The sequence below is a fragment of the Cyprinus carpio genome, chromosome B11, assembly GCF_018340385.1.
Source record: "Cyprinus carpio isolate SPL01 chromosome B11, ASM1834038v1, whole genome shotgun sequence".
Classification (NCBI taxonomy): domain Eukaryota; kingdom Metazoa; phylum Chordata; class Actinopteri; order Cypriniformes; family Cyprinidae; genus Cyprinus; species Cyprinus carpio.
The window spans coordinates 7365910-7392794 of record NC_056607.1 but is presented as its reverse complement, the minus strand read 5'-3'; the positions used below and the strand labels follow the sequence as shown (position 1 = coordinate 7392794).

The window sequence follows — 26885 nt, the reverse complement described above, 5'->3', positions numbered from 1 at the left end:
GATGTAAAAGTAACATTGTGAAAATTGTTAGAATTTAAAATATTTTAATATATTTTAATGTGTAATTTATTAATGTGATGCAAAGCTTATTTTTCAGCATCTTTACTCCAGTCTTCAGTGTCACATGATCCTTATATTGATATTTTAGTATCACCCCGATACCTTTATAGCTTATATTAATATTTTGAATTAGTTTTCATTTTAGATTTTCTGTTTTTATTTTAACTGTAGTCAAAACTGTTGTCTGTTTTTGTCATTTTTATTTATTTTAGTTAATTTAATGCATTTTGAATTAAATGAAAATAAAAAGTAATATCTTTATTTCAGTTTATTTCAAATTTTTTTTGTTTGTTTGTTTTTTTTTTGTATTAGTAAAAAAAAAATAAAAACCCTACAACTTTCAGAAATCATTCTAATATCCTGATTTTGGTGCTCATGAAATTTCTTACTTTTTATCATAATGCAGTTGTGCTTAATATTTTTGTGAAACTGTGATACATAGCATTTATTTGAAATGGTAATCTTTTGCAACTTTATGCTTGTCTTTATTGCCACTTTACTGTCCCTTGCTGAATAAAAGCATTTCTTTGTTTAAAACAGCATCTTCCTCACCCCAAACGTTTGAATGGTAGTGTTTGTTAATGATATGTACCATTTTTTAATGCAAATAAAGGAGTTTTGATATCTGTCCCCTCTTTACCTTAAGTTGCCTGTGTTCTGTCTTATCAGACCTTTTCTTTTTTTCCAGAATAGATGATGTCCTCCTCTTAAAAAGGAGGGTGGAGGGGAGGCCTGAATCATGTCTTACACACTAGCAGGCTATTATGCATGGAGAATTGATTGCTGAAGCGCCATGGCCACCATTGGATCTTGATGGCGCCGCTGAAATGTCACCTTACTGATGTTACAGTGTGGGAGATATTAAAGCCAGCCAGATTCAAAGACTTCCATTTGTTTCTGATCCACTCCCACTGTGTGCTTGAGGAGGACACTGATCATCTGAGTTTATGTTTTCCCTTCTGATGGTTCCTCTCTTATCTGTTCAAGACAGTGGACCAGCTTCTGTCACCGCATTGAAAATGTCCAATGGGCCACTTGTAACAATCAAGTCTTTAAAGTGGAAATCCAAATATAGAGTAGTTTTGCTTTCTTCTTTTCTACTTTTGAAGACATAATTAAGATTGCATGTGCATATTTAACACCCCAGTCCCTAAAGTTTGTCCTGTGGATGGTAAAATGGTACAGTAATGGTTTCATATTGGATAATTACCATATTCATATACCATTGAATTTATGTTATATCATGAAAACCATGGCAATCAAAAACATATTAACAATCATGTTGTTTTACAATAGTTTTATCTATTTTTTTACATAGTACCATGTCCAGAAAACATGGTATTACCATGATACATCTGTTAGTGTAATTGAAAGATCTTAGTCAGGTTTCTCAAACATGGCCTCAGGATGATGTAAAAGTATTTAAATGAATACAATTAAAATACAGAATATAACTTACACTCTTAAAAATAAAGGTGCTTAAAAGGTTCTTCACAACGATGCCATAGAAGAACCATTTTTGGTTCCACAAAGAACCCTTTCAGTCAAAGGTTCTTTAAAGAACCATCTCTTTCTTACCTTTTTATAATCTGAAGAACGTCAGATGTTAAAGGTTCTTTATTATCACTAGATTGACTGAAAGAAACACCATACTGACCTGCGGCGATGGCGGCCGCTGATGCACACCACATGTGTTTAGGTTGGGAGTTTTACAGTAAATGATATTAGTCTACTTAGCACAACGTGAAGCAAGAGGAGCCAGCACGTTACATGGATCAGGACAGCTACCGTGTGATGGGCGTCTGTGTGGGAGGCTAATGTCATGATCTGTCACGCACTTCATTTCAGGACAATGGAGGCGGCAGCTGCTCGCCTCACCTGCCACATCCCGTACACAGCTGTCTCCAAACGCCATCCAAAAACACATCAAAATCTGCCGCTTTTTATTTTTGGCCTTATGCCACTTTTATTGTTTAGAGTGTGGATTGACACCAACACACGCCAGACTGGAACCTGCATCGCCCACATGAGCACCACAGCAGAACATGTTGGAACAGAAATGGTGCAGGTTGATGTGTAATAATTAGAAGTTGAATTTAATTAAAACGTAAAGCAGTCCTCTAGTATGAATTATGAATATTTTAGCTAAGTTATTGAAGTTTGAAGCTAAAAATATCTTGATGGATTTTTTTCTTCTTCACAAAATGTTAACTGATGTACTGAAGTGGTGTGGATTAATGGTGGATTATTGTGATGTTTTTATCAACTGTTTGACTCTCATTCTGACGGCACCCATTCACTGCAGAGGATCCATTGGTGAGCAAGTGATGAAATGCTAAATTTCTCAAAATCTGTTCTTATGAATAAACAAACTCATCTACATCTTGGATGGCCTGAGTGTGAGTAAATTTTAAGCAAATTTTCATTTTTGGTTGAACTGTTAAATGTATGTCAACCTTTTTGTCTCTGAGGCCCCCCTTTTTAACATCAACTTTCAAATGCCCCTTGACTTTTCCAAATGTTCATGATTTACTGGATATAAAGATAATGATTTTTTTTTTTTTTAAACTCACAATTTATAATGATAAAATGTTTTAAAGCTTGGCATAACTGGAAAAATGTATGTTTAGCACAAAAAAAAAAAAAAAAAAAAATGTGCATGCCTTTTAAGGATTTATTAACTTCCATTACTTCTTCCAGGTCAAGAAATCCCACTTTTAAATCTAGGCTTCTTTATATCCAGGTTTTCCAAGGTCACGTGAAACCTGTAAAAACAGGGGGTTGTTGAGGGGGTGAACTGAAATATTTATTATTATTATTATTATTATTATTATTATTATTATTATTATTATTATTATTATTGATCTAATTTGAAAGCAGTTAACATCTATTAACACTCATCTATTGTCACTAATTTTGGGTGTTTATTCCAAATATCGTGCCTGTTTTGCTTGAGCATGTCACACTTCCTCACAAAATATGATGCATTTCATAGCAATTTTTCTTTTACAATCACTTGTAAGAAGTCTTGTATTGTCCCTTAATCACCAGAAAAACTGCCATAAAGACAGGATTCCTCTCTTCATCTATGTCAGGTTATACTATTTATTTAATTCTTAGCCCATTTTCATACATATGAATGATTCTAAAGACATTATTTTATGTCTAATACTGATTTTCACTTTCTCCACACCTTTGCAGATTGTTAATTAAATGACACATTTTGAATTCTTCTTTTAGTCATCAGAACTTTTAACATTTGCATGTTAAAGTCCATTAGATAATACACATATAATTTGAAAAATCTTTCTTATTTATTATTTTATCTCATTCTTATTTTCTTAAAAAATTATATTGTGATGCAAAGTTTTTATTGATATTTTGGAATTCAGCATCATAATATTATGTAATTTTTCAGCATACATCATTAATTGATGTTGATAATATAGCTCAGATAATTTAGTCTTTATTTAGATTTAGATTTGCATTTTTCTCCTCTGTGGATTCTGCCATATAGCCTTAATAAGGATTTTATTTATGCAGCTATAAATTGCGAGAAATATTCCTGGCGATTTATAGATTTGTACTCTTGTGCAATTAGTAGCATGTTCTCCCTGTAGCTGTGGATTATCCCACTCTCTATTGCCCCTAAAAATCAATAGAAAATCATTAAACAGTTAAATAGGTGCTCAAGCAAAAGCCCTGGCATATTCAACACTTCAAGCTGATTGAACCTGAGGGGCCAGGTTTCTGAAGATAAACTGAGAGGATCAGCCCAGCTGGTGGGCACCACTGTCAGCCGCACAACACTCTAATAATCCTGCCATATTTGTTACACCCTCCTCGGAGCGGTGGCCCCCACAGGGCCCTGCTTCAGGTCTGCATGTCATCAGCATGCTGTGTTTGAAGATAGGCCCTATGTGTTATTATGATCTACTGAAAGCAAAAGGAGAGTGGAACCTTTAAATCCCATCGGGAATATTACAGTCTACAGGCCTCGATCGTATCTCTGTGCACCCAAATGGCCTGGAAGTGGTGAATGCATTTGAAATCATGTCATATGTGTGTGTGTGTGTGAGAAAGGCATATTAACATATGCATGGGACCGACATGCAAGTGTGATACCACTTTAATGCAATGCACTTTCTTTTCTGATTTTGTCTGATTTATAGGTACTGTGTGTCATTTTTTGACTGTACTAAAGCGTAAACATACCATAATACATTTGCAGATATTTAGAAAACACGCTAAGTTCACATACTTGTTAGAAGTATGCTACAGCCAGTTATTCCACTTTGAAATGTGTGTTCCGTGTCGGAATGTCTGTTTTTGGTTTTGTCTGTGTGATTCCGCCCATTGCAAATTTACTCATTCGGATTTCGACACCCCGGGTTGCCAGTTGGTGGAAAACACAGCGTATTGCATCCATGGAAACAATGAACTGGATTAAAGCTGGGCTCAGACTACAGGAACTGATTATGAAATCTGCCAGAGGAATTTATCATGGAATTATCATGCCAGAGGAAGCACCTCACATGATCTCACGCAGCAGATCATCACTGACGTTTAAACAACTAAAGTTTACATATGTTAGCTAGCATGCTAGCAGCTCTCCACACTCACCTTTCACTCAGGCAATTTCACCCCAGCGCTTCTCTTTGTCCTTATGGTTGTTGTACATTTTCAACACATTTTATACAGACAGTTGTGTTATTGAAAACTTACACAAGCAGTTTCTCCACTATCCAACAAACCCATACAGCAGCTTGTTTTGGGGTCGCGCATTGGCTATTGTGAAAGAACTGATGTAATTGTGATCAATCTGATTTGAAATCCTAAATATCAAACATGTTTGGTATGATCGGGGAGTCCCCATTTTGTGTGCGAGCAAACTGAGAGGCGCAAGATTCGATCTGTAAAAGCCTCACATTACCAGATAATAATTCTCAGATTCTCAAGAGGGGAAAACAGGGGATAATTTGGCCTAAAACACTGTAGTGCAGGTTAAGAGATCACAGATTCTAACCAGTCCAGAAAACATTGGCATCCATCTAAAAAGCTCTGTGATGGCATATTAAAATGCGGATAAATTAACTAATCAACTTACTTGTAAAGGCCAGGACACCAAGCAGACAGTTGGTCATTGTGCATCAGAGAGTGTCTGTCGGGCTAGTTTTTTGGTGTGTTCCACACGCCAGCTCTTGCTGGGCTCAATTCGATGGCAGTTCAACAAGTTGAATCGGTGTCAGGGCCATCGGCGCAAGTGAAAACTCAGATTTGATATTCAGTTTAGCGAAAGAGTCAGTGCTTGACAATTAAAGCGAAAGTGACAGAAGGCCGTTTTAACATTACATGATCTTTCCCAAGCATTCCAATATGTATGTACTATTATATTATATAATACTGTTTTCATAGCAACATGAGCCGCTTAACATGACGAAAGTTATCAAAACAACTGATAGGCCTATTCAAAATAGTGAGCAAACACTGCTTTGTTTAAGTTTCGTATATCTGCGTATCTCTCATATATCCTTGTTTCGTTTCTCCTTTTGAATGACAAATTCCTCTCATGCAGGTGCAGAACGCATGTGTTAGTTTGCAGTCGGCTGTATTCTGAGCAGAGAGTTCAAGGCAAGCGCAACTTTTTTTTTTTTTTTTTTTTCTGTAACATAGTTTGGTTAAAATTTCTCAATGGTAGTGTAAAAAACACATTTTTTTTACCCTGTCAAAACCAGCTCTTGTCAGAGCAAGCCATTTTGTAGCATTTTCCTTTAAATGTCAATGAGCTCTGCTGACCCCGCCCCTCTCTTCTGAGCTGCTCTCAGAGAGACAGCACATTATTAGGAACGGCTATTTGCAATGATTCTTTAAAAAAACCTTTTACTAATTTTTCCTGTAGGTGAAGCTGGACCACGAATGATTTCCGCAAAAATAGGCATTCCCTTCAGAAACAAATGCAATCCACTGCATCTTCAGCGGCTCAGATGTCGGGAGTAAATGATAACTGCTATGTTCATTATTACATCCAACAACCTTGATCGCATAGGAGACAGTGTCGAAAACAATGGCAGACTGATGACAGCTCACTCAGGGCGGGTCTGTCAATAAACATACCATATTAAAGAAATATTATAATTCATCTCACAGCATTTGCGAACATGAATGACTCCACAAATAAATCTTGAGATTGGGCTATTTTGACCTGGGCCACCAAGTAACCACCCTAGCAACAATCCAGAACACCCTAGCAACCATTTAGAATGTATATAGCAGCATTATGGTGGCAATAAAAGCAAAAACAAACATCATGTTATCTGATGCAGATGTCACAACAGGTCTGAAACCCCCAAAAATGAGGCCTTCTTGTACATGCTCACCCCTCCAGAAAAAAGTAATTAAAAAAGAAGCAAAAAAGGAAGTGTTTATTTTCATGTTTACACCGTTTCATATTCACAGGGCCGGTAACAGGATTACTCAGTGACAAACAAGAATTTGTGGAATTCCCTGACTTCCTGCATCTGTTGGTTGCCTTCTTTAAAGGAAGGAAAAAATCCTCAGTATTAAAGAATCCCCAGTGGTAACATTCCAGAAGCCCCTCAGGTTTGAGAGGGAACCTCTGTGCAGCGTTAGATAAAGCTGCAGTCTGCAGAGGGTCTGGCAGCGGCACGGCTGCATGTGGTGCAGGGCGACAGATAATAATGTACTTAGTTAAACTGCACTTTGGCTCCTGCATTAGTCAGACAGTCACATCACAGATGAGTATATCAGATCACTAAATGAGAAGGAAATAAAGAGTGAGAGTCAGAAAGATGTAAAGAAGAGCTGTGTTTGCTGCCAAAACCAGATGAAAGGCTCTGTACACTTGTTCACATCCCTTGTTATACAGTTGTTCTGTGCAGGTTTTCTGCTGTATATCTGTTTTGCATCACTGCTTTTAAGCTCTGTTTTTGTGGGACATGAGGCCTCCAAGAGTGCCTTTACTTTGTGATACCCAAGTTTCCGAGCGCCTACAGTCACTAATGTTATCCCTTAAAACTCATCTTTGATGATCAAAATGACATATTTAAACATTTTTCCCAATGAAAATGATTTCTTTATGTCTTAAAATGGCTTAAACGTTACTCTATACTAGTGGTTTCCAATCCTGGTCCTGGAGTACCTCCAAGACTGCACATTTTTGGTGTCTCTCTTTTCTGACACACACATTTGAGGTCTTGGAGTCTTCACTTATGAGCTGATGAGTTGAATCAGGTGTGTTTGAATAGGGAGACATCTAAAATGTGCAGTGTTTGGGGTTCTCCCGGACCAGGATTTGCAGTCACTGCTCTGTACCATTACCTCATTCAGTATGTGGAGTCTCTTATTAAAGAGTTAGTTCACCCAAAAATGAAAAGTCTGTCATTAATTACTCACCCTCATGTCATATAAAACCTGATCTGTTATGCCTTAAGTGAATGTTTGAGAAACTGATGGGGAAAAACATCTGATGTGTAACATCATATTATATCCGTGTGCATTACAATAGGTCTAAATATATAGGCCATCTGTCTTATTAATATTAACCTAACAATAAAAGAAAGGTCGCTATTTTCTTTCTTATATTTGTTCTACTGTTGTTGTTTTTTGCATCTATTCTTATTTTTAATATACAAAGATAAAATAAAAATGGCTATATTGTGATTATTAATATAGTAATTAATAAGAAGAAAGGAAGTGGAGGAAACCATGCAATGTTGCTAGGTGATTTTGCTTTGGATCCTTCAGAAAACTAGATTTTTCTCAGAAATGACTTTGTTGACTTCAAACAGGTGTAGCTCAGTCATTTTTTTGTCTGATTCCAACCATTTATACATCATTTTGAAGGTATTTCAATGGAATGTGACATTAAATAGCTAATTTTGACAGCACCGGTTACATTTTATTAAAAACACCAGGCAGACATAAAAAAAATTATGTCTTTATTAGTTTCTTCCATATCATCTAGGCCTACATCGCTTTCTCTTGCTGCTACAGTCATATGTATTTATTTAGGCTTTAAAAAGAATGAACCTGGTGTCCTCTATGATTTCTCTGTTATCTGATAACAAAGCACTTGAATACGACAAACTCGACTTAAAGGGTTACTCCATCCCAAAATTTTGTCATTAATCACTTACCCCCATGTCACAGAGACACAGAGGAGAGGAATTGTTGAATAAATTCGGTATTTTTGTTTTCTTTGTGTACAAAAAGTATTCTTGTCGCTTTATAACGTTACGGTTGAATCTTTGATGGCAGATGAAGTATTCTGACGATGCTTTTCATACTTTCCTGGACCTTGACTTTGTTATTTATTTGGCAGTCGATGTGACAGTCTCAAGCCTCCCTGTTTTCATCCAAAATATCTTAATTGTGTTCCGAAGACGAACAAAGCTTTTACGGGTTTGGAACGACATGGGGGTAAGTGAATAATGACAAAATTTTCATTTTGGGATGGAGTATACCTTTAAGAATTGGGAAGTACAAAATCTCTCACAGCAGTGAGGGCAGCATTACTCTGCTAAATTCATGTGTGAATGTTATGCCAAAGTTTTGCCTGTTCTCCTGCTTTCAGTCTCTCTCCTGGGGTCATTTTCTTTTTTTTTCAATTACTGACAAAGACAATCCATTTATTGAAAACAAGAGTTGATGAATTATCACCAGCAATGCATTATTAAATCATTATTGAAACATAAACATACATGACCGTTCAAACGTTTGAGTGTCTGGAAGATTTTTTAATTTTATTTGAAAGACATCTTTTCTGCATAACAAGGCTGCATTTCTTTGGTCAAAAAAACTGCCAAATACTGTAAAATTGTGAAATATTATTACAATTTAAAATAACTGTTTCGTATGTGAATATCGAAATGTGAAATGTGAAAATCAGAGAAAGGTAAAATGGTCATGTACATTAAATCATGATAGTTTTGGCACCAGAAATCTTAACTATTTTCAGGGAGAACAAATAAACTCAACAACAGCACACACAACTCTGACAGGCCCGATTTACAAGGCGACAGGAAAAAACGGTGTTGAGTCCAAACTCAAGGATGTTCTCTTTTGTCTTGAGAATGTGTCAGTGCATCTTAACCAGTGTGAGCGGCTGCCAGCAGCGGTATGTTAAGGATTGTGCACAGATGGCTGAGCGGGCGACTCCACATCGCCTGTGTTTCCAAGCCAAATCCCTCAGTCTTACCAGGGTTACCTGTTTTACAAACAACTTTAATTGCCATTTTGTATTTACAACACAGGCATACTATAAGCTTCTGGGGTAAAGAGTTGGGGAAATAATTAAATAAAGGGAAAATAAGCTATGTAGGGTGAGCTCAGTTGATCCCAGCTGCATATGTTGGCAATCACAGCTGGCTGCTGGATTTGCACACAGGCACGCAACAAACAGGCCGCTGATGTGTGTATCATCCACTGCTGCAGACAGTTCATTCTACAAAAACACAAAAAATAACAGTCTCAAAAACTACACATGGTTTTTGCAACAACAGCTTGAGACTTGTACTTTGTTGAGTCTTTAGGGTGCAGGATTTAGATAATGTTGCACTGGAGAAGATTCTTTAAATCATTTGTAAACATTCGGCAAAATCCTTCATCTTCCAGTCATTAAAATAAACACATTAATTATTACATTTCCTTTGAAATTTTTGGAAATTTGCCTCCAGTGTCAACATTTCTGTTGCTCATAGATGATGACACTGAATGCTGTTTTCAGGCCCATCTACAAGCAAGTTACAAATACTATGCCTGAAACTGCAATTTAGTGGTCTGTAGCGTCCTCTACTGGCCGAAGAGCTGCATTTTCCATATTATTATTATTATTATTATTATTATTATTTATTACAACAGTGGTTCTCAAACCTCTCCATGAAGTACCCCCAGCACTGAACATTTTGTATGTTGAATCAGGTGTAATAAATGAGAGAGACGTACAAAATGTGCAGGGCTTGGGGTACTCCAGGACAGGTTTGAGAACCACTGTATTACGAACATTATATCAACCAATAAAAAGCAGTTAAAATACAAAAATACATTATATATACATTATGTTTAGGTTCAGTAATTTTACCCTAATTGCAACGTATAGGCTGTTTTCCATGCATTTAAAGTGAAATAACTGAACATAAATATAGGAGCCTGATAAAATGCTTATTTTAGAAGAAAATTTCAGACGGCACTTAGAGACTTTTGCATATATATATATATATAGTCTAAGATACAGAAAATAAATCTGAAGTGTATATTATGCATTTAAGGATATTTTCTGGTTGAAGGATCTACATTTTTCATCTCTATGTTGACTATTTATAATAAACTCGATTTTTTCACTTCAGATCTTGACAGAAATTACATGATTCTATTTTAACAATAATACAAAGTACAGGATTACACAAATGAATATAATAAATTAAATCACCGCCATACAAGAAGAACTAAAAAGAAGACTTTTATTTTGCCTGGCAGCTCCCCAGAACCGGAAACGCCTTTTATAATAAATGTGTCGCGTGTGAGTAGCGTTGCAGACCGTCACAGGCCTCAGACTCGCAGTCATGGCTGGTAAAAGAGCTCTAGTGATTCTGGCGAAGGGCGCGGAGGAGATGGAAACGGTGATCCCGGTGGATGTCATGCGCAGAGCGGGGGTCTGTAGCCTTACAGCACTCTTCCACTGAGCTGTGGAGCTGCGCGCGAATGCAGTGCTGCTGTGTGCAAGTCTGTAGACAACTAGTTATGTGTGTGCGGGGCATAAATGCATCTGAATTTCTGCATTTGTCTTTGTAAAGTAAATGCAGTGATCAGTGTCTGTTGAATGTGCCAGACTCTGAGCTGCCAGTGTGTTAATGCCAAAGTCATCTGGACTCTGACATTACATAATCAGAGATTTTTATACGTAGTTTTTTGAGAGAACTTTATAATTTTATTTAGCAAGGATGCATTAAATTGATCAAAAGTGACAACAAATACATTTATAATATTGCAAAATATTTCTATTTCAAATAAATGCTGTTTTTGATCTTTCTATTCATCATAGAATCTTTAAACATTATTCATAACAATAAGAAATGTTTCTTGAGCAGCAAATATTTATAATATTATGATTTCTGAAGGATCATGAAGACTGGAGTAATGATGCCGAATTTTGTGCCCTGCCATACAAATAAGAGACTTAAAAACATGTTGAACAGGGGTTGAATAATTATGATATACCTGTAAAAAGTGAAAATGGAAATATGTAACTAATCTGTTACAGATGAAAAAAAAAAAAAAAACCTGGATCTTCAAAAAAGCTTACATTTGAAATTATTAAATTAAATTATAATTAAACTATTACAGTATTAAATTTTAATTGCAATTTTATATATGTATATATAAACACACACACATAGATAACTTCCACATTAAAACAGTTTAAAATGTACAAATATATTGATTGAGAGATATATTATGCACACACACACACACAAAAGCTGATATGCTCATTTCATTGATGTTTTTTCCTCTCTCCCATAGATTGCTGTTACAGTGGCAGGTCTGGCGGGTAAAGAGCCCGTGCAGTGCAGCCGATATCACAATATCCCCCCACACCAAACCCTAAAACACCCCCAAAAACATTTTTGTTTAACAACCTTCTCATAAGTACATCAAGTTGACTAGAACTAAGTTGTGCTGAATGAAGTTGAAGCTGAAGGTGAATGGAGTGCTGTCTCCATCCAATGGCCAAATAGTGCATTGCCAATAAAACTTGATGTAACTAGACTTCTATATGTTCAATTTATCACATCCAAAACCTTGATACCAACATATACACGTCAGCTATATTAATGAAACATCCTTGATTGTCAAACATTATCAAAACACCCCTGTTTGCAACTTAATGCAGATGAATGTCATTTTCCTGACAGGGTCCGTATGATGTGGTACTCCTGCCTGGAGGTTTGCTTGGAGCTCAAAACCTTTCTGAGGTACGACTTTGCTTTAATTATGTGTGTTTTACAGTTGAATGGATTCCATAGGAGTGCTCTCACGCCGTGAGCATCTTGCATAGCATTAAGCTGCATCCCTCGAATAAATAGAAAACATCTTTGCGTCATCTGCTGAGGTTAGAAATGTGCTCGTATTGTGAAATGCAAACATTGCGTAATTATGTAAATTGAAAAGGTGTTGTGCCAGTGTGACGGTGATTTCAGTAATGACATGTATGTGTGTGTGTGTGTGTGTGTGTATTGTAGTCTCCCGCTGTGAAAGAGGTGTTGAAGGACCAGGAGGGCAGGAAGGGTCTGATCGCTGCAATCTGTGCAGGTACTCTTCATACTGTGACCTCTGTACACACATTAACCTTTCCCTGGATAAACAGCATTTATTTAAACTCTTTCAGCGCTGCTCCATTAGGCAAAATGTCAGCAAGAGAACCCATTTATTACATTTTTCCTTCAGTATGAATTTCCCAGAGGGCCTTTGGTAATTTTTTTTCCCCAGCGGGCCTTTGCCCCCGTTTGTACACCTGAACCGTCCGGATAATTTCTGGAAGAATCTTCCCGATGTGTGGCATGTCAATGTGATGCTCATGGCTCAATGGATTATAATTTTGACTGTAAAACTACAAATCTGAAATACAAATTATAAGGATAATGAGTTATAATAATTGCCAATATTAAGCACGTCCGTCTTCATTTGTGGGTGTATTGAACGCAGAGATGTGTGCTATCAGCTTTGCCGTTCAAGGGCTCGTGAAGGACGTGGTGAATGAGGACAGTGAGCCCGTGTGGCTGTAGAGAGCAGAGGAGAGCGGAAGGCGTCCCAGAAAACGGCAGATGTCCCCATAGGGATCTCTAATGAACAGGAAATGGCTTCTTTTAGTGCCGTGGAGTACCTTCAAAACCGAGTCTGTGTCCGTAGATTCAGAATGCATGATCAGATTGTCAAAAATAAATTAGCGTCCGTAATTTCTTGGGTAATTACACTGGCAAACTCGAAATCCTTATCCATGTCTAATTAGCTTTGCATATGCATACGCTGGTGTACTCCTAAAAGTTGACCGACTAAACTTCTAGTGGCCTTTTAACATCAGTGAAAAGCATTCAGGGTAATTCTAGTTAACTAAAACCATAAAAAATGAAATAATTATTTTATTTTAATTATTCACTCATTCTCTCTCTCTCTCTCTCTCTCTTTCTCTCTCACTCTCTCTCTCTCTCTCTATATATATATATATATATATATATATATTTAGTGCTGTCAAAATGATTAATCGCGATTTAAGGGGTCATATGATGCGATTTAAAGTTTTTCTTTCTCTTTGGAGTGTTACAAGCTGTTTGTGAATAGATAAGATCCCTAAAGTTGTAAAGAGATATTCTTAATAAAAGTTAAGACTGGTCCACGCCCTTCTAAAACGCCTCGTTTAAACATGCCCCCACTTGTCTACCTCATGATGAGGGAAGATTTGCATAACAGCGCTAAAGTGTTCACGCAAAGAAATAAGGCGTTATTTTATTGTTGTTGCCGCCGCCGCCTTTTTGTGAAGATGCTGTGTTTTGTTGCGAAAATATTTTGTTTGGCCTTCCAAAAGTGAAGACAATTAGAAATCAGTGGTTAAGTTGTATTTACAACACTGTTCCAGAACAATTCAACCGAAATATTCAAGTGTGTGGAGCACATTTTATGGAGGACTGTTTTTTACAATGCCGGCTGTTCTGACTCACAGACTGTGAGTACGTTTTCAAATATAAATAATTTGCCTCCGATGTTTCTAACGCAAGTTTTGAGCAGTGTAGAGAAGCACTTGTTTGTTTGTTGTTTCTCCGATCACAAATGCAGACACGGTTTTGTTTATGCGGCACGATGCAACGTAACACGCAAAAAGACAGTATAAATCATTATAATCCATAATTATGTCCCCACTGGATGCAACAAATGGCTCATTTGTAATAGGTTTTTATTGTTTTTGTCTCGCCGTGCTGGGACATGGCATCACAGTACAGTAAGGGGCGTAACATTTTCGTCACACGCTTGAGGCTTTCAGCCAATCACAATGCACTGGATAGCTGGCCAATCAGAGCACAGCTCGCTTTTCAGAACGATGAGCTTTGTAAAAATTTGACTCCTTTCAGAATGGCGAGGAGAGGAGAAACAATGTACAGTATGTGGAAAATGTGTTTTTTGAACCTTTGAACCCTAACCCTAAAACACATTTTATTACACCAAATACACAAAATAATGTTCTTTTTAGCAACATCATTTGACCCCTTTAATCACATCCAAAATAATCCAAAAACTTTGTTTACATGATACATGTATGTGTACTGTGTTTACTTATTATGTATATATAAATACACACACATACAATATATATTTAGAAATTATTTACGTGTATATACATTTATATATTTTGTTATTTTATATTATATATAAATGTATTTAATATATAAACAACACATTTTTCTTAAATATATACATGTTTGTATTTATATATAAATAATAAATATACACAGTACACATACATATATTATGTAAACAAAAACTTAATTTGGATGTGATTAACTGCAATCAAACTATTTTTTTATATATATAATATATATATATATGAACCTTTTTTGTAAATTGTGTAAAATAAAACTTTTAGCTAGTTGCATTTAGTTTAACTTAATAATAGAAATCAATAAAAATGAAGTATGCATAAAAATAATAATAAAATCACAAAAACACTTAACAAAATTGCTAAAACTTTAACTAAAATCTAAAATAAAAACTAATTTTAAACATTAATAAAAACTATAATAGTATTCAGTAATACTTAAATATCACTGATGACATCTGCCGACCAGGGGTATATACCTTTTTTGTCCAATAAAATTTTCTAGAATAGAAATGTTCTTCTTTTTCTAATGCCACCTGTAAATGACTAGCCAAAGGAAGAAGAGAACCATGGTTTTGAAGTACTATGATTTAACCAAAGGCTAGTGGCTATAAATAATAATAATAATAATAATAATAACCCCCCCTTTATGTTTATTATTTATTTGAGCATATTATTATTATTTTGCTTCCTGTTTCAATAGAAAATACATTAACACAGGAACGAGAATTGTTAATCAACGTGAAATTTAAAGGCATATTAACTTAGGTTATATGTTACTGCTAAATGTTCTGGAACGAAAGACTGTGCTGGGCATGAAGGCCCTTTATACTTGCCTTTCTTTTATTTCCTTTTGTGGACTGAGCTTTTCACAAGCAAGACCCGTAACAGTAGATGCAAGGAAGAGATCGGTCAGTAAACGTCCTGCCAGAGAAAGTGTAATCAGTAGACCGCACTTGGCGTCTGCCAGGGTGCACAATCAATAGTTAAGAGCTCTCTTTTCATTAATGTTCAGATGAGCTCAGTGCACAGCCAGGGCACTGCCAATGATAATGCAGCAAAACCCTGTTATTTTTAGATCCCTATTTTTACTTTCTTCCGTTCCTTTTCCCAGTACAGATTGGAGAATTAGATGGAAATTGTATACATGGTTTATTTTAGATAACAGTTTATTGATGTTTGGCTGATAGCGATATGATTTACACCACGTAAAAGTCACTTTACCCTTTCCAGGCACTGAATCAAGCACAGTTTGACTTCAGCAAGAGTTTTATATTAAAAATAACTAGGTTTGCACATTTTTCTGAAGAAAATGTGATTGGAGTTTTACACACACCATACAGGTTTGTTTGATGCTTAGCTTTGCAAACAGCACAAATATTCATTCAGCACATTTTCTGCTTTTATAAGGTGAAATAAGGTGGAATTGTCCAACTTAATGTAATTTTCTGACCTGTTACAGGCCCGACGGCACTCTTGGCACACGGTATCGCATATGGCAGCACAGTTACCACTCATCCAGGTGCCAAGGACAAGATGATGGCTGGTGGTAATGTCTCTGCATATACCTAGTGTTTTTCTCACAAGCCTTTAATGTCGGTGATAGAAACTTGCATACTTAAGGGGCATGTCTTGGAAAAAAAACCACAATAAACATCGAATAGAGGGTATACAATAGCCATGTTTATGGACAACTTTTGTTTCATTTGGAACGAAATCATCCCGATTGATGAATCCAAACTTAGTGTTAAAATGAACGCTAAATTAAATGATCAGGTTGATGTGCATGTTTATACTGTATGTCACAAGCTTCAAATCAGATATAGGGCCAGTTTTACTAACAGCTTGCGCCAGCACAAACCGTCTTTTGCCATTAAAATAGTACTGTCAGGATTTACTAAAGAAGTGCAGTGATGTATTATTGCTGAAAAGACATTTTTGCACCTGACCTTACTGAATATGCATTTGTAGGAGTTTCCATTTCAGACGCAAAATTTATGGGAGGAGAATATTAAAATTATACTTTAATTAATACTAACGTTTGTGCCATAGACTGTATAAAAACATGGACGTAGTGTCAGTGACGTCACCCGTAGACTCCTGAAGAGCGTTTTTGAAGCTCAAAGTGTGCAGAGCGACTTTCCCGGATAATCGAAAATGGGCAAAAAGGTGGGAGCTGGTTGCTGAAGCCACGCCCACGTAGCTCGTCAGCAGCGGCAATCCACCTGTCAATCAAGTGGCCACGCCCTTAATTATGCAGAACTTTAAGGCTTAATATATTTTAAATGGATGAGTTATAAAAAAAATTCACCCCCCTCACAGTTGTCATGAAGGGCAAAATTAGCTATATAGACCAAAATCATTTTTTGAACCAGGTTGTAAACGTTTTTTTTCTGTTATAAAGTTGGGCATTTTAACATGGGGAGTCTATAGGACTGACTATCTTTTGCAGCCAGCCTCAAGCGGCCAGTCGATGAATTACAGTTTTAGTCACTTCCTAGTTGGCTTCACGAGAGAGAGCAGGAGGTTGCTGCTCGGTTTGCGCTCGTCAAATTACTGGTATTTGTGCCATTATTTAACGCCCCCAAAAAGCACGTCTTAAACTGTTTTGCACTTGAAATGGCTGCAATTTTTTGCTAGTGGTAGACGGGAGAGGATTTTTTTCCCCCACATAATTTATTTGGAATGCAAGAAGAACACAAAAATATCTTTTGCCAAGCCATGTTATTATTAATTTGCTTTAGGAAATAAAAGACGACTTATCTAGGAGTCACACAATATCAGGTCTATCAAATCTCCTTGCAACTTCAAGCATTCTGTTCAGTTTATTGTGGCTTCTTTATTTCATTCTTTATTTGTGACTCCTCTAATTTGCGCTGCACTTGGCATATTGCGTTGGTCAATATGTAAATGAGATTGTTTCTTTAATTTGAGCGTTGTTAGTTAATCAACCGCAGAAATTTCCAAGCCTATCAGCGCTGTTTTGGAATTCCCTTTTTTTTAGTTAAACTGGCCCTTACATACAGGTGCTGTATGTAAGATTTTGACTCTACTATAGCATATAAATACCATAATATGTTTGCAGATATTTAAGAAACATGCTAAGTTAACATACTTGTTTATCTGAAAAACAATGCTACAGTCAGTTATTCTTCTTTGAAAATGTGCATTCCGGAATGTCGGTGTTTGTTTTGGTTTGTGAAATCCGCCCACTGCCAGTTTACCCAATTGTATTTCGGCAACACAGGTTGCCAGTTGTCAGAAAACACAGCATATTTCATTTCATTCATCGTCAAGTGCGCTCGTTCCTGTTTGTCATCAATCTGGCAACCTACATGTGCTGTCAAGGCTGAGGAGGAGGGGCCGGGTGAAAAAAACCCTCCCCAGTATTTTGAATTTGGACTGCAATACCCAGTTCAACCACTCAGTGTCAATCCTACATACAGCACCCTTTAATCTTTGGAGTTTCCCCCATTTCAAAATGCACATAACTAGCCTTCTGCCTGCTTCTTGTCTTGGTTATAAAAAGCTGACTTTATATAGAAATTGTGGTGGACATTACTTTTGCTTTTCATTAAACACAATGGATATGTGTTGTATCTCTAGATATGTTGTAGGTTAGTCAGGATTTCTTAATTAATTACATAATGACAAAGCTGTTGTCGGCAGACCAAATGCTACACTATATTGTTCTTCTTAAACTAGGGTGCTTTTCTGTTTTCTTTCGCTGCAGTAGAACGAAAAATAAAGATTGCACTTGTCGACTGTGGTGATATATTTAGCCATATGAATTATTTTCTATTCTTCCCCCAGACCATTATAAATATTCAGAGGCTCGTGTTCAGAAGGATGGTAACGTGATCACCAGCAGAGGGCCAGGAACCAGCTTTGAGTTTGCCTTGACTATAGTGGAAGATCTCATGGGTGCAGAGGTTGCTGCCCAAGTCAAAGCCCCCCTCATCCTGAAAGACTGATCATCAAACTGTGAAGATCTCACATTTACAATTGTACTGCTATGCTGAAAAGGGAGTCAATATAATCTGAAAGGGAGTTGAATTTATTTGGTTTAGAGTTTTCTCTGCATGTGATTTTCTGATGTGTAGCAATAATCTAAAATGGCTTTTTATGGCTTTCTGTGAGGTCTGATTCCCAGTTTTCTTGCTCTGCACTTATTAACTTCTGAACCAGAATAAAGTCATAGTGCACTAAACTCATAATGTCTCTTAATAACTTAAGCATTTTACATGAACTGATAAAGCATTTTGATGGCATGAACAGAAAGGAAAAAGAGCATTATAATTAATAATAATAATAATAATTTTAAGTCAACGTTTAATTTGTTCCTCTTTAACGCACAGTTTTTTTTTTTTTTAATTTGTGCCAAACAACTTATAGTACATGCAGTTGTTTCAACACATACAGAACAAGAACAATAGGAAATGAGTATCATAAAAATAATAATACAATAAATAGCCAAAACAAAATGCCAGGGGGAAAATACAAGGATAAACATTTAAAGTAATGGTTGGCTTTTCAATTATTATTTTTTTTTATGCCCATCAAAGACAAAACAGGATTTATAGTCTCAGAAAACCAATGGTAGCAGGTTCTTCTTACTCCCTAAATTTGTATTTGTGTATAAAACAAAAGCCAAGTATGACAAAAAATAACAACAATGTACTGAAAATTAGAATTTGAGAAATAATATTTTCTTTTTTTCAGAGCTAACATTTACATAACTCGTTTCAAAAAGCTTAAACAAACACATTCGCATAAAAAAAAAAAAAAAAAAAGATGTAATGTTGCAGACTGAGTATTGAAAAGGTCATAACTATTGGGCGCTTGAAACATACTTTTAGTGACGTACTGCGAGGCCAACCAATCAAACGCCGCTGTCTTGTCGCGGTGCTCCTCAACCGGCCAATAGGAGCGTCCCTGTGCAGCGCGAGTGTCTTTTGTAGCGCGTGGCGAGAGTGTGAAAAGCGGCGAAAAAGTCGTCGGATGCTGCTTGACCGAGTTTTCCTCTGACGGAAGGGAAGCGCGACATCTCACTGAACAGTTTGAGCGCTGAAGAAAGGTGAATTGTCGTGTCTGATTAACTCTCATCCTGCTGCAAGGTAAGAATACTAGATTTTATCCTCTGTTTAGCTATCGTTATGCAAGAAATCAATCACGACTGAACACTTGTGTCGCTGAGGTAACGTTAACTCGCAGAATGTCTCATATAGCGACGCTGAGCTGCCGTTGTCTTACAGCTTATAAAGTTAGGAAATGTTGATCACAATTAATTTGTTTCGTGTTTTGCCAGTCGCCTGTTAGCTAGATTGTCGTCTGTAAGGTTTGATTTCGAGCTTTAATGTGAACTTGAAGAAAGGAAACTGTCATGATGTACATCATCCAAAGCAGGAGTCAGTCATGTTCTCCCGTCAGAATAGTATTAATAATGACAAAACATGCCAGAAATGTGTTCTGCATCCTTTAAAGGCAGTTTACACTTGGTAAGTAACTTAGAGATGGGGTTTGCTTTGCAGGATATCCTTTTCATGACCCTATATTCCCCTTGGTTACCATAGTTTACACCAAAACACCGTTACTGTTACTACTGAAAAATAAACAAACAAAATAAATAAATGATTTATTTATCGCATTGTGTAAAAACATGTTGTTTTATTGTTGTTGATATTTTTATGACTGGTAATACCAAGTTAGTTTAAAAAAACACTGTTGTATGGTTTTTTTGGGAGGTAGAAATTCTGGTTATACTGGTAACTTACATTTTTTAAGGCATTTAGAAACATGTTTTAGAGCAAATTAAAAAATTTACATTTGTGCATTTCTGAGACACTTTTATACAAAGCAGCTTACATTGCTTTCCCATGCATTCCCAGGGAATAGAACCCGTGGCTAGCAACATGTTTCTTACTGTCTGAACTACATGAATGCATTTAAGGATTTGCTGACATGATCTGTCTGGATTTTTGGTTGGACAAATTGACCTGAATTCCTGAATCTGAAATGTGTGAAATTTACACACAGTCACACACACACACAAATAGTAGACCATCCAAAATGCAGATAGGTTGTTTGTCATCAGAACAGATTTGGAGAAATGAAGCGTTACATCACTTGTTCACCAGTGGATCCTCTGCAGTGAATGGGTGCCGTCAGAATTAGAGTCCAAACAGCTGATAAAAAAATCACAATAACCCACAAGTGATTCATGCCACTCCGGTCCGGTCCGGTCCATCAATTAATGATGTCAAAAGCTTTGTGTTTGTAAGAAACAAATTCATCATTAATGCGTTCTAACCTTTGCATTTTGCCAAAATATGAGTCTATAATCCATAATAACACTTCCTCAAGTGGAAAAAGTCCACTTCCTTTTTGTCTTCTCACATCAGAATCCAAAGACAAATTGGTTTATGACAGTTTTCACTCGTGAACAGTGCTTGATCTGCGGATTTTTCTGTCCTGATTGAGACAAGATGATCTTTTCACTGGAGAAAGCAGTATTATGGATAGAGGACTCATTTAGCCAGAAGCAACATCTAAAAAAAAAAATATATATATATATAAAAAAATAATGAGGGATTTGTTTTGCAGCTTTTCCCGTTTTAAGTTGCTAGTTGATGTACTGGAGTGGTGTGGATTACTTGTGGATTATTTTTATCAGCTGTTTGGACTGACGGCACCCATTCACTGCAAAGGATCCATTGGTGAGCAATGGATGTAATTCTTGATGTAACCCATTCATTTACATTTTGGATGGTCTGAAGCTGAATAAATTATTAGTAAATTTTCATTTTTGACTGAACGCCTTTTATCATTTAACCTTTGCTACAGTAGGTGATAGAATGCTGTATAAAGTTACTACAATAGGTATTTTCAGGAATCTTTTTTTTTTTAATGGCCATAAGTTAAATATGTACAACAATCACTCTGAACTGTCTGGGCGACTTCTTTGGCTGGCTGAGAAATGCACTTGCTTTGTCAAGAAATATTTAAAGTTGGCTTCCACTGTTTTCACACTTCAACTGTGCTGCAGTTATTTGAGACCGCCCCACAAGCCACGTGTGAATGTGCTGTTCATCTCGAGTGCAGGAAGAGGAAGGTGAAGTAAAAAGGCACGAATTCTCCTCACAGGCTGCATGCAAGCACATCTTGATTTTTTTTTCCTCCCTGGCCTCTGCTCCGTTCCGCTGCAGCGCTGCAAACCAGTGTATAAATAGAAACCGCTGTCTTACTCATCTTTTTAACAAGCTGCATTTGGGACTAGAGTACTGCCAAGAGTCATTCAAACAAAAGAGTAACAATCTTACACACAAATGCAGCTCAAAGAGCATTGCTGGTATCCCTGTGCGTGTGATATATAATAATCTGAATAGCTTGTGTAGTTGACTAGAGCTGTGCAATTAATAATTTTTTTTTTTTTTGTTTTTTTAATTATGGTTTTGGCTTCCAATGGTTGTCTTGTTTTGTCCTGTGTTTTAAATCCATGTAAGTATACGTGTGTGTGTGTGTGTGTGTATTTATTTGATGTTTTTACAATAAATGCAGAATGTTTCCAAAGTCAATAAGTAATCATGTTAAATAATCGTGACCTCAATAACGATGAAAAAAATCAGGATTATTATTTTTGCCATAATTGTGCAGCCATACCTTGATGAATGCAAAATTTGTTTCAGAGTTCATACTATTAGAAAATGCTGGTCCTATAACACTGAATCCATTTCAGCGATGCTTTCATCTAGAAAGGATTGGCAATCCTCTCTTCCTCAAAGACATTTCTAGAATATTGGCATATTTTGTAGCACATTTTCCCGCTTGAGTAGCTGTACAGTAGAGAGCTGGCGGCTTGACTCTTAGCTAGACCGAGTCATTGGTTAAATGATGCAATTATGAGACTCTTCAGTGACTTCCCTGATTGGATCTTCCCTTTTAAACCATATCCGTTGGTTAGAATGAAGTCAGCACTTAGAACACCGAATGGAATGAAACCTTCAGGTTTATATTACACGTTTAATAGTTTTACGGTTCTTTCCTAGAAACATAAAACCTTTTTTTCACAAATGGAATAGTGAATGGAAAACATTTATTCATTGTACAGAGCACATTTGTACTGCTTCAGAATGAGTTTGATTTTTTTTTTTTTTAATCAAAAATTGTATGATTTTATTAACTTAGTGTATGCAACCTTGAGTGTCTTTCGGCTGTCCTTGAATGCTCTTAATGTCCTTGGAGCTTTCTGGAGTGACATGATCCTATATTATGGAAATATTATGGATAGTTGATTGCTGTAATTTGTCATATTTTGTCTCCGTGACATTTTCAGTCACAGGGGTTAATTAGAAACCTGTCAGATGGTGCGATGCTCATCATTATAACAATTATGTTCTTGTGTACTTTGTCCTTGTGGTTTGCAATTGTGCAAATGTAATTCCTAAATTTCCGCTGCACTATGGATGGACTAACTACAGTAAAATGAGAAAAAATGACTTCGTAATTCCCTTCAGCATGTTCTTTATTGCTGTATCTCTTCAAGGTCAAGGATATGTTAAATATCTTCACTAGAATTAGAGCAGTTTGTTGAAAGTGAGGTCACCTGCTCTCTTCATTTCTCAGGCTATTATCGTTTTCCAGCTAAAAAAAATACATATGCCTCGCTTGTCATTGTGAGAATGTGAATGCAATGCTCCTTAATCAGTCAGGGAAAGATCAGTTAAAGGTGTTGAACACGCTATTATACAGAGATACATTGACAAACGCTCCGGGGCATTTTTCATGTGTAAGCTTTATTCTTGTCCCATGTAGTAATTTCAGCTTGAGATGCAGTGCTTTATTGTGGTTTTTTTTTTTTTTTTTTTTTACTTCTCAGTATACTTCAACCATTATGTGATTTTCTGTATTGCAAAAGTTTTGCTAAATAAGAGCTTTAAACAATTTGTAAAGAATTGAAGACATTAAAGACAATGTCTTAATGAGGGGTGTAATACCCGTCCCCCATCCCCTAACCCACTATCTCAATTCACTATCACCGTCCATCGCCTATTGCTGGTAGACATCACAATGTTGCACTGGCATCGTGATCCCCGTCCCCCCTTTTTTAATGCACGATCGCTTTTTAGTTTCACTATCACTTTCGAGATTTGTGATCACACGTACTCTGTTTATATTATGGAATGGCAGTACTTGCCACACATTTTACAAGATTATATGTTTGTCAGTGGTACTGAGGATCTGCAGATCATTTGCTATCGTCCTCAGTCATCTTTATTTAAAATAACTGCTTTCTATTTTAATATATTTTAAAATGTAATTTATTCCTGTGATCAAAGCTAAATTTTCAGCATCATTACTCCATTCTTACTCCAAGTGTAACAATATACACTATAACATTCAAAAGCTTGGAGTCAGTATATATAGAAATGAAAACTTTTATTTAGCACATAAGTGATGATAAAGACATTTACCATGTTACAAATGCTGTTCTTTCAATTCATCATGAATTAATAATAATAAATGTTTTTTTGAGTAGCAAATCAGAATATTAGAATGATTTCTGAAGGATTGTGTGACTGGAGTAATGATGCTAAAAATTCAGCTTTGAAAGTCAGCTTTGATTGTTCCTACTGACCCTCTGAGACTGCACTCACAGGTGAATCTTCAAGTTATTTTGTGGGATAATTAAATGTATTCTAAATAAACTACAAACATAAAAATATATACATTTATTTTGTCCTCACATTCTTTCTTGTAACTCATCCCTCTCAATGACACAGCTGACTGAATGGCTCATTATGCAGCTCATTATGCAGGTCTTTGTCTTCTCAGGTGTGAATTCATGATAGTTGACGCCTACTCACATATGACTTTTACCAACAAAAAGTGTCTTAGAAAATTTAAATCAATATATTGTTTTCTGTGAGTGAGTAAACAAGATGATTTTCACATCATTTTGAAGCAAAAATTCTAGGCTACAAGGTCCATGTTTGACAGTCTTGTGAACAAATGTTCTGTATGTTTTATGACCTTATTTTAGTGACTTCAGAATTGTTTTTCACTAACCACGCATAAACGTTGTTTTCTCAAAAACACAATCATGTACATACATGCTGCTTACATATTATTGTAGCCCAGATTGTACTGAATACAGTGTTTTCAGACTTTAGCCATGTATATGTTTATAAGCAACTGTAAAAAGCACATAAGTCAGGGCATGTCAAACTTCTCCAGGCCCCCAAAACACCCTCAGACCCCATAGGGTTAAAGAATTTGCCACTGATGATTCAAACCTGAGTTTTGAGAAGTGTAGAGTAGCACTTGTTGTTTGTCATTTCTCCGATCAAAAATGCAGAAATGGTTTTATGTTTATGCAGCGGGATGCAACGCAACGCGTAAAAAGACAGTATTAGTCATTATAATCAGTAATTATGTTCCCACTGGATGCACCAAATAACTTGTTTGTAATGGGTTTCATTGTTTTTGTCTCATTGCGCCGGGACACAGCATCACAGTATGGTAAGGGGCTTAACATTTTCGCCACATGCTTGAGGTGTTCAGCCAATCTCAATGCACTGGAAAGCTGGCCAATCAGAGCACACATCGCTTTTCAGAGCTATGAGCTTTGTAAAAGTCGACACGTTCCAGAAAGGTGGGGCACGAGGAGAAACAATAATGTACAGTATGTGGAACATAATGTGTTTTTTGAACCTTAAACCGCATAAACTCATTGCATTACACCAAATACACAAAATAATGTTCTTTTTAGCAACATCATATAACCCCTTTAATATATCTACTATGAATTATACACATGAATTTGTAAATGTTTAATAGACTACTGTGGTCTTCAAGAAAGCATTTATTCTTACGCTGTTCTGTATCCTATTTAGCACTCAAAGTAAATGCACCACTTAGGACAGTACTTAGGCTAAATGTAGAGGCGTTTCCTTGTGGTCTCCATGCTGCAAGGATGGGAATAGAGGTGGCAAACATATCTGCTGTAGTATGGCTGGATGTGAGCCAAAGACCAGTGACACAGTAATGCAATGCTAGAATTGCTGCAGTCCCCGAAGCTGCAGCCAAACGTCTCGTACTAAGGCATGTGCTAATACAACCTGTGTGGAAAATGAGATGATGATCTATAGGGCAGAAGCTGAAATGATGGAAAGGTAGTGCCATTTGATACAGGCTATTTTTAAAAAGAGGTTTTGTGTTGACATGCTTTAAAAACTTTTTTTTTTCTTCATTTTTCTTTACTTGCATCCTACTAGCATCCTCTTCTTCGGGAAGATTTCTAATATAGAGAAATGAAATAAACTGTCAAAATTAAAGTAATGTTTAATATATAATTGTGTGTGTGTGTGTGTGTGTGTGTGTGTGTGTGTGTGTGTGTGTGTGTGTGTGTGTGTGTGTGTGTGTATATATATATATATATATATATATATATATATATATATATATATATATATATATATATATACACATATACATACACACACTGGTGTGAAAAATTGTTGGCCTCCTTACTGATTTTTTTTTTTTTTTTTTTTTTTTTATTTTTTGCATGCATTTCACACTTTAATGTTTCAGATCATCAAACTAATTTAAATATTAATAAAAGATAACACAAGTGAACATGACATGCAGTTTTTAAATAAAGGTTTCTATTACTAAGGGAAAACAAAATCCAAAACTACATGGCCCTGTGTGAAAAAGTGTTTGCCCCCTAAACCTAATAACTGGTTGGGCCACCCTTAGCAGCAACAACTGCAATCAAGTGTTTGCAAAAACTTGCAATGAGTCTGTTCCAGTGCTGTGGAGGAATTTTGGTCCACTCATCTATGCAGAATTGTTGTAATTCAGCCACATTGGAGGGTTTTCGAGCATGAACCGCCTTTTTTCTCATCAGTCCACAAAGTATTTTCCCAAAAGTCTTGGGGATCATCAAGATGTTCTCTGGCAAAACTGAGACGATCCTTTGTTATTTTTGCTCAGCAGCGGTTTTCGTCTTGGAACTCTGCCATGCAGACCTTTTTTGCCCAGTCTCTTTCTTATGGTGGAGTCATGAACACTGACCTTAACTGAGGCAAGTGAGGCCTGCACTTGTTGTGGGGTCTTTTGTGACCTCTTGGATGAGTCGTCGCTGTGCTCTTGGGGTAATTTTGGTCGGCCGCCTACTCCTGGGAAGGTTCTCCACTGTTCCATGTTTTTGCCATTTGTGAATAATGGCTCTCACTGTGGTTTGCTGGAGTCCCAAAGCTTTAGAAATGGCTTTATAACCTTTTCCAGACTGATAGATCTCAATTACTTTATTTCTCATTTGTTTCTGAATTTTTTGGATCTCTGCATGATGTCTAGCTTTTGAGGAACTTTTGGTCTACTTCACTTTATCAGACAGGTCCTATTTAAGAGAATTCTTGATTGCGAACAGGCGTGGCAG

General features: G+C 36.4%; 2 protein-coding genes across 3 annotated transcripts in view; both read left to right on the top strand.

The window, feature by feature from the left end:
• The first annotated feature begins 10564 nt into the window (after positions 1–10564).
• Positions 10565–18653, top strand: park7 (parkinson protein 7). The gene is made up of 6 exons (XM_042733708.1): positions 10565–10730; positions 11599–11698; positions 11989–12050; positions 12318–12387; positions 15906–15992; positions 18257–18653. The coding sequence occupies exons 1-6, from the start codon at positions 10641–10643 to the stop codon at positions 18415–18417; spliced, it is 570 nt and encodes a 189-aa protein (XP_042589642.1). The 5' UTR covers positions 10565–10640; the 3' UTR covers positions 18418–18653.
• A 618-nt stretch (positions 18654–19271) lies between these two features.
• Positions 19272–26885, top strand: part of kcnab2a (potassium voltage-gated channel subfamily A regulatory beta subunit 2a) — a 137817-nt gene continuing 130203 nt past the window's right edge. The window contains exon 1 of one of the 2 annotated variants that reach the window (XM_042733704.1): positions 19272–19560. The gene's annotated coding sequence lies outside the window, so the exon portion shown is untranslated. The remainder of the gene's footprint in view (positions 19561–26885) is intronic. The other variant, XM_042733700.1, reaches the window with a different exon arrangement.